Source organism: Salvelinus sp. IW2-2015, unplaced genomic scaffold (genome assembly GCF_002910315.2).
Source record: "Salvelinus sp. IW2-2015 unplaced genomic scaffold, ASM291031v2 Un_scaffold1760, whole genome shotgun sequence".
In the NCBI taxonomy this organism is placed as follows: Eukaryota; Metazoa; Chordata; class Actinopteri; order Salmoniformes; family Salmonidae; genus Salvelinus; species Salvelinus sp. IW2-2015.
The window spans coordinates 41,820-51,178 of record NW_019943140.1 but is presented as its reverse complement, the minus strand read 5'-3'; the positions used below and the strand labels follow the sequence as shown (position 1 = coordinate 51,178).

The following is a 9,359-nucleotide window of genomic DNA, read 5'->3' as shown; positions in this document are numbered from 1 at the left end:
CAATTATTTAGATACAAAGATAGCAAAGACAACTATGTAGCCAGCTAACACTACACTAATCAAGTCGTTCCGTTGTAATGTAATCGTTTCTCCAGAGCTCCAGAGCTGCTATTCGGTGGCTAGCTGGCTAGCTAGCAGTGTTGACTACGTGACGTTACGAAAAATAGCTGGCTAGTTAACCGAATAATTACTCTAACCAACTCTAAGCTACACAATTATCTCAGATACAAAGATAGCAAAGAGAATGTGTAGCCAGCTAACACTACACTAATCAAGTCGTTCCGTGTATGTAATCGTTTCTCCAGTGCTGCTATGCTGCTGTGCTGCTACTCGGTGGCTAGCTGGCTAGCTAGCTAGCAGTGTTGACTACGTTGTTACGTTCGGACGAAAATAGCTGGCTAGCGAACCTCAATAACCCCAATAACTACTCAATTATCTTTGATACAAAGACGGATATYTAGCTCGTTAAGATCAAACAAATCAAACCGTTGTACTGTAATGAAAATGAATGAAAATGGTAAAACTACCTGTGGAGCGACGCGGAATTGCGACTGCACGCTCCAAACCGGAAACCGGGTTTCCGGTTAGTAGGCTCCTTAATGGTTAGTAACCATTAAGGAGCCTCAGGCAATGGTTGCTATGTTTGTTACATGCATTACATCACACACATATTGTGTATGTAGCTATGCACTGAATATAGAGGATGTCCCAAATGTGATGTTGATTCAAATATCTATTTGCTACATAACCAGTACAGTATGATATAAACTTGCCATCTTTTTAACAATGATCTCTTCCTGTTCTCACTCCAGGTGTAACCTCGTAGAAGGTATCGACAATGACTACGTCAGAAATTGCCTGTATGACCCAAAGACATCCCCACTGTGTCCAATTTTCGGACTGGGCGACTTGGTACAGTTGTCTGGCTTCAACTTCTCCGACATAGCCAAAGTGGTGAGCAATATGCTATTATATTTATGAGTAAAGGGGGTTTGCAAGTACCTGTCAGTCCGTATATGGCTGTGGTTTTCTTTTGGTGTAATGAGGTATAATGGTGGTGTTATTGGTAACGAGGTATAATGATGGTGTGATTGGTAACGAGGTATAATGATGGTGTTATTGGTAACGAGGCATAATGATGGTGTTATTGGTAATGAGGTATAATGATGGTGTTATGGGTAATGAGGTATAATGATGGTGTGATTGGTAACGAGGTATAATGATGGTGTGATTGGTAACGAGGCATAATGATGGTGTTATTGGTAATGAGGTATAATGATTGTGTTATTGGTAATGAGGTATAATGATTGTGTTATTGGTAATCATCATTGACTGGATGTATTGATTGATCTGACAGGGTGGGGCGATTGGTATCATCATTGATTGGACCTGTAACCTGGACCATGCCCAGTCAGAGTGTAAACCGATCTACTCCTTCCACGGTCTCTATGGAAACCCCAACGAGACAGACGAGGCCAGAGCATCTTTGGGATACAACTTCAGGTACATAAAGCATCTGCCATGGTCTCGTGGTTAGTGCTGCAGACCCTGGCACAAATGTTATACCAGAGTCAGCATGGGTTTGAGATCCAACTTACTGCCCTTCTGACTCGCAACCTCTTCTACATTTCCTGTCCGTTCTCGAGTTAAGATTTTAAATACATCAAAGAAAAACACTTAGAAAGGGGTCGTGTTAGCCATGGGGGTCGTGTATAGTTCATTGGGGGTCGTGTTAGCCATTGGGGTCGAGTGTTAGCCATTGGGGTCGTGTTACCATTGTCGTGTTTAGCCATTGGGGTCGTGTTAGCCATTGGGGGTCGTGTTAGCCATGGGTCGTGTTAGCCATGGGTGGTTAGCCATGGGGGTTCGTGTTAGCCATAGGGGGTCGTGTTAGCCATTGGGGGTCGTGTTAGCCATTGGGGGTCGTGTTACCATGGGGTCGTGTTAGCCATTGGGGTCGTGTTAGCCATTGGGGGTCGTGTTAGCCATTGGGGGTCGTGTTATCCATGGGGGTCGTGTTATCCATGGGTCGTGCTACCATGGGGTCGTGGTAGCCATTGGGGTCGTGTTAGCCATTGGGGTCGTGTTATCCATGGGGGTCGTGATAACCATGGGGGCGTGTTAGCCATGGGTCGTGTTAGCCATTGGGGTCGTGTTAGCCATTCTGGTGGTCGTGTTATCCATTGGGGGTCGTGTTAGCCATTGGGGGTCGTGTTATCCATGGGGGTCTGTGTGCTAACCATGGGGTCGTGTTAGCCATTGGGTGGGTCGTGTTAGCCATTGGGGGTCCGTTATCCATGGGGGTCGTGTTAGCCATGGGGGTCGTGTTAGCCATTGGTGGGTTGTGTTAGCCCTTGGGGTCGTGTTAGCCATTGGGGGTCGTGTTAGCCGGTGGGTCGTGCTAACCTATGGGGGTCGTGTTAGCCATTGGTGGGTCGTGTACCATTGGGGACGTGTTATCCATGGGGTCGTGTTATCCATGGTGGTCGTGCTAACCATGGTCGTGTACCTGGGGTCGTGTTAGCCATTGGGTCGTGTTAGCCATGGGGTCGTGTTAGCCATGGGGGTCGTGGTTAGCCATGGGGTCGGGTTAGCCATGTGTTAGCCATTGTGGGTCGTGTTAGCCATTGGGGTCGTGCTAACCATGCGAATAAGGAAATTACACTATTCATTATACAACTTACTCTTCTTAGTTGCACTGGCTAGGGTCATGTGAAAGACAGAAGAGATACAGATCTGAACACTAGCCTAGAGGCTGAAAAGTGTGTCTAAATTTTGTGCTTTAGGTATGCAAAGCATTATATGGAGGACAAGCAGGAGAAAGAACGCCTATGAAAGTGTTTGGGATTCGATTTGACATCATTGTTCGTTCAGTGTAAGTTCATGAAGTTCACGGTTGCGATCCTTGTAATGTTCCAGACAGTGTTTTTGAATTCCTCCCTTACGACTGTAGATTTAAAAAGTCTAAAAGATTGTTGATTATGTTTATTTTTCAGGCCAGAAAATTTGATATCATTCCAACACTAACAGCTATAGGATCTGGTGTTGGCATCTTTGGAGTGGTGAGTCTTTCAATACTACACGCCTGTCTGATACTACACATCCTGTCTGATAATACACACCCTGTCTGATACTACACATCCTGTCTGATAATACACGTCCTGTCTGATAATACACGTCCTGTCTGATAATACACATCCTGTCTGATACCACAAATCCTATCTGATACTACACATCCTGTCTGATACTACACATCCTGTCTGATACTACACATCCTGTCTGAATCACACATCCTATCTGATACCACACATCCTGTCTGATACTACACATCCTGTCTGATAATAAACATACTATCTGATACTACGCATACTATCTGATACTACGCATACTATCTGATACTACACATCCTGTCTGATAATACACCTCTCGTCTGAAAAACATACTATCTGATACTACGCATACTATCTGATACTACACATACTATCTGATACTAAACATACTATCTGATTACACATCATCTGATACTACACATCCCATCTGATACTACACCCATATGATATACACATATCCTATCATATACTACACATCCTATCTGATACTACACATCCTTGTCGTATACACACATCCCATCGTATAACACATCCCATCTGATACTACACATCCCATCTGATACTACACAATCCTGTCTAATACTACACATCCCATCTGGTACTACACATCCGTCTAATACTACACATCCCATCTGATACTACACATCCCATCTGATACTACACATCCCGTCTAATACTACCACATCTCATCTGATACTACTCATCCCAACTGGACTACACATCCCATCTAATACTACACATCCCGTCTGATACTACTCATCCCATCTGATACTACACATCCTGTCTAGTACTACACATCCTGTCTAATACTATACGTACTATCTAATATTACACGTACCTTCTAATACTACACATACTATCTAATACTACCACATCCCATCTGGTTACACAATCCCATCTGGTACTACACATCCCATCTAATACTACACATCCCACTCTAATACTACACAACACATACATCACCACATACTAATCATATACACATCCCATCTGATACACAAATACTCTACCATAACATATCCAATCTCATTACTAATACATCCCATCTGATACTACATCTACTCTATCATTAACTCCCTACAATTCAATCCCATCTAATACTACACATCCCATCTTAACTACACATCCTCAATCTCTACACTACTAAAACAAATACACATCCCATCTGATCTACACATCCCCTCTGATACTACCACTCCCATCTGATACTACACATCCCCTCGGTACTACACATCCTGTCTAATACTACACATCCCGTTATACGACACATTCCCATCTAATACTACACATCCCATACTGATACTACACATCCCATATGGTACTACACATCCATCTAATACTACACATCCCATCTGATACTATCATCCCATCTGATACTACTCATCCCGTCTGATACTACACATCCCGTCTAATACTACTCATCCCATCTGGTACTACACATCCCACCTAATACTACACATCCCGTCTAATACTACACATCCCATCTGATATACACATCCCATCTGATACTACTCATCCCATCTATACTACTCATCCCATCTGATACTACCATCCCATCTGATACTACACATCCCCTCTGGTACTACACATCCCATCTAATACTACACATCCCCTCTGGTACTACACATCCCATCTAATACTACACATCCCATCTGATACTACTCATCCCATCTGATACTACTCATCCCATCTGATACTACACATCCCCTCTGGTACTACACATCCCATCTAATACTACACATCCCCTCTGGTACTATCACATCCCGTCTAATACTACTCATCCCATCTGGTACTACACATCCCATCTAATACTACTCATCCGTCTATACTACACATCCCATCTGATACACACATCCTATCTAATACTACACATCCCATCTGATACTACACATCCCGTCTGATACTACACATCCTGTCTAGTACTACACATCCTGTCTAATACTATACGTACTATCTAATATTACACATACTATCTAATACTACACATCCTGTCTTGATAATATATATTACCTATACTGATACTAACACATCCTGTCTGATAAATATATCCTATCTGATACTACACATCCTGTCTGATAAATATATAATCCTATCTGATACTACACACACTGTCTGATAATATATATCCTATCTGATACTACACATCCTGTCTGATAATATATATCCTATCTGATACTACACATCCCATCTGATACTACACATCCCATCTAATACTACACATCCTGTCTGATAATACACATCCCATCTGATACTACTCATCCCATCTAATATTACACATCCTATCTGATAATATATATCCTATCTGATACTGCAAAACATACAGAATCTCCAGTAACCTACTGTATATCTCTTAAACAGCTTGTATAGAAATAGACTAAACAAATATGTTTATCTATTAAACAATGTGATGGAGGTAGTTGTGATCACAGAATTACATTTATATCATATTTCTATGGCTCTAATTCTGCTCTAATTGTGCTGTTTCCAAAGGCGACTGTAGTATGTGATCTGATTCTCCTGCATCTACTACCCAAGAGGGAATTCTACAACAACATGAAATTCAAGGTCACTGAAAAAATGGAGAAGGTGAGTTTACATCTAACTGTTGCGTAACATCCAGTTTAAACACCAGGTGGCAGCAAAGAGGCATTTAAAAAAACAAAAATAGTTGTGAAGATAACTGGGAAGACAGATCCTCAACAGTACACACGATTATTTACCCAACAGTTCATGTGTTGTCTCTCTAAGAAATACGTAATAATAATAATTTGCTCCTCCTTTGGGGAAGGCTACTGGGTCCCACTTTATTTTTAATACTTATCAGTTTTTATACGCATCACTGCATCCTGCATTAAAAGGTTGGCTGGTCCTCATTTAAGCCCTGTAGATTTGTATTTATTTTATATATAACCTTTATTTAACTAGGCAAGTCAGTTAAGAACAAATTCTTATTTTACAATGAATACCAAAAGGCCTCCTGTGGGGATGGGGGCTGGGATTAAAAATAAAATGTTTTATAAAATATAAATATAGGACAAAAACACATCACAACAAGAGAGACAACACAACACCTCATAAAGAGAGAACTAAGACAACATCATAGCAAGGCAGCAACACATGACAACACAGCATGGTAGCAACACAACATGACAACAACATGGTAGCAGCACAAAACATGGTTCAAACATTACTAGTGATGGCTGTTTGACATGAAGCTAGGGTTAGGATGGTGGTTGAGGCTAGGGTTGAATCAGGATATGAATATAGACATGGATGCTAGGGTTAGGATGGTGGTTGAGGCTAGGGTTGAATCAGGATATGAATATGGACATGGGATGCTAGGGTTAGGATTGTGGTTGAGGCTAGGGTTGAATCAGGATGAGGACATGAAGATGGAGTTCTGGGTTAGGGTTGAGGGTTAGGAATGAGCTGGGATATGGGACATGACTCTGGGGTTGAAGTTAGGGGTTAGTTAGTAGGACAATTGAACATCTATAAACCATCTATTGGAGACTATCCAGATTAAAATGTTATCCAAAGCAGTGTTTATTTTCATCCCAGTCTTTAGTGAGAGCACGCCATTGGGCAAATTCAAACTCCAACTGACACTCTGTTGTTAAAGTGTAAAGAAGATATCCCTTCAGATCACTTGAACAAGAGATGTAAAATCTCAATGTGTTTCGTCTGGTTAAATAAAGGATGAAACAATAGTTTTGTCACGTTCCTGACCTATTTCTGTTAGTTTGTTTTATGTGTTAGTTGGTCAGGACGTGAGTTTGGGTGGGCATTCTATGTTTTCTGTTTCTATGTTGGTTTAGGGTTGCCTGGTATGGCTCTCAATTAGAGGCAGGTGTTTGGCGTTTCCTCTAATTGAGAGTCATATTTAGGTAGGTTGTTTCACAGTGTTCGTTGTGGGTGGTTGTCTCCTGTGTCAGTGTTTGTCGCACCATACGGGACTGTTCGGTTTGTTTGTAAGTTCGGTCTTTTGTGTAGTTATTTTCCTGTTCGTGAGTTCTGCGTTTTATGTAAGTTCGCATGTCCAGGTTTGTCTACTCCGTTTGTTGTTTTGTTAGTTTATAGTCAAGTTCGTGTTTTCGTCTGTTCTGTAAATAAATATGTCATCACAACCCGCTGCGCCTTGGTTCAATCACTACTCCTCCTCTTCGGATGAAGAGTAGGAGGAAAACCGTTACAAGTTTGGAATATTATTTCCCTTCATCTTTATTTAATACACTCAAACTCAAATCTTACAAAGTAAATATGTTTAAAATACATTAGTTGAGAGTGTAATACTGGTTTCAAACAAGTGAAACAGAAGATGGTCAGATACAAAATGGATCCATATAAATCTGAGTCTGTCTTTCAGGAACCTTTAGATGAGTTCAAGTCTGAAAAAGAAGTATCCAAGGTAAGCACATAGTGTGTGTTTGTGTCATACACCAGTTATCACCTTTAAACTGTTATTGTTTGTGGTTACCGTGGGTGACAGGCCAACACATTGTGGTGTAGCATGTCATTGATGTCTTCTTGGCCACACAGAAGCATTCAGAAGAGGTTCTAGTGCATCACGAGGCACCGCTGTCAGAGACTTAGCCCTACAGCAGCTGCCGGGATCAGATCAGTCTTAAGGTTTGTGTTGACAGGTGTGGGTCCTCTGGTTTGTGTTGGAATACTTACAAAAAAACATCCTCTTTCCCTCCCTTCCTGAACTACAGTCTGATCTGACATGACTTGATCAGTGGACAGCTATCAGACTGTGTTCAGCCCAATAGAAGGGACGAAGGAAGGATGAATGTATTCAAACATGGCCCAGAAGAAACACATTGGTGAACCACACAAGCATGTTTAACTATTGGTGGGGGATCGATAAAGAGGAGTTCAATACATTTTGCATCTGACAGTTATTTCTTGATGTGCACACTGTAATCTACCCCCCCGTCGTAGGCCTATTGAAACACACAGGCGATAATGCGTGTTTTTTAAGGAGTCCCATTTGAACATGGGCCGGGTTTGTGTTCCTCTCCTACAGGAGTGATTCTGCAGAGGGGTCCTGACTCCTGGGCTCCAGTCTGCAGTAACAGGTGTCTGCGACTCCAACACACTGACTCCAATCTGCACTGAGAAATGTACATTCTTAAACGATTAAACAAGTGTGATGGTTTTCTGCCTGTGTCCACTTTCTTGCTCTATGATTCAACTGATATTTATTGCCTTCAAATCATGTCAACAGACCTGAAACCATGCTCTCAGTTTAAGAGATTTTTTAAATTTGATTTTACCTTTATTTAACTAGGCAAGTCAGAACAAATTCGTATTTACAATGACAGCCTAGGAACAGTGGGTTAACTGCCTTGTTCAGGGGCAGAACAATAGATTTTTACCTTGTCAGCTCAGGGATTCAATCTAGCAACCTTTCGGTTACTGGCCCAACGCTCTAACCACTAGGCTACCTGCCGATAGATAATTACGGAACATTCTTTCAGACAGCCACCCTCCTTTGTTTGTCTAATAATAATCATCAGGGGGACAGGGAGGACAGGCCCCCCCCACATTCTGAAATTGCATTTATGTCCCCCCCAGTTTTATCATTGGAATGTGATACAAAACATGGCGTCGATGTGCTTTAGGACCATGCGGACGCCTCCGAGCGGTCGGGTAGGCTGTTTGCTATCGGGTAGGCTGTTTGCTGTCGGGTAGGCTGTTTGCTGTCGGGTAGCCTGTTTGCTGTCGGGTAGCCTGTTTGCTGTCGGGTAGGCTGTTTGCTGTCGGGTAGCCTGTTTGCTGTCGGGTAGCCTGTTTGCTGTCGTGCAGGCTGTTTGCTAAAACCAAACCAACTGTTGAAGCGCTGCTCTCTCAATGTGTCATAATTAGTACTATGTGTTAGTTTAGGGTTCGTTCATTAACTCAGAGTCATGCGTTTTATAACACATTTGTTACCTTAAAGTACCCTGTTTTATTAACACATTTATAACATCTGTTTATAACATATTCGTTACCTTAAAGCCGTGGTTCACTCAGAAACATTGTGACACATTCTCTATTTTCTATGGGGACACATTTCTACACATTTTGTCATGGGGTGCAGGGAAAATGTTGCCGTTTTTAAAGGTAATTTTCTTGGAATTGTATACATTTTGCCATGTCGAATGTGTATTCCTGTGATATTTGAGTGACTCAAACATTACTACAAAATCTATGGGCTTAAATGGGCTAGTTGATCTGGACCGTTTCTGACAGGTAATAAATAGC

General features: G+C 41.8%; 1 protein-coding gene across 1 annotated transcript in view; it reads left to right on the top strand.

Annotated features, from left to right (window-relative positions):
- The window catches only part of LOC112071901 (P2X purinoceptor 1-like), a 50,437-nt gene extending 42,166 nt beyond the window's left edge, over positions 1–8,271 (top strand). The window contains exons 6-14 of the mRNA XM_070439557.1: positions 793–954; positions 1,358–1,503; positions 2,257–2,263; positions 2,787–2,876; positions 2,997–3,062; positions 5,601–5,696; positions 7,477–7,518; positions 7,650–7,739; positions 8,140–8,271. Coding sequence (XP_070295658.1) covers positions 793–954; positions 1,358–1,503; positions 2,257–2,263; positions 2,787–2,876; positions 2,997–3,062; positions 5,601–5,696; positions 7,477–7,518; positions 7,650–7,703 — 663 coding nt within the window. The 3' untranslated portion in view covers positions 7,704–7,739; positions 8,140–8,271. The remainder of the gene's footprint in view (positions 1–792; positions 955–1,357; positions 1,504–2,256; positions 2,264–2,786; positions 2,877–2,996; positions 3,063–5,600; positions 5,697–7,476; positions 7,519–7,649; positions 7,740–8,139) is intronic.
- Positions 8,272–9,359: the final 1,088 nt, after the last annotated feature.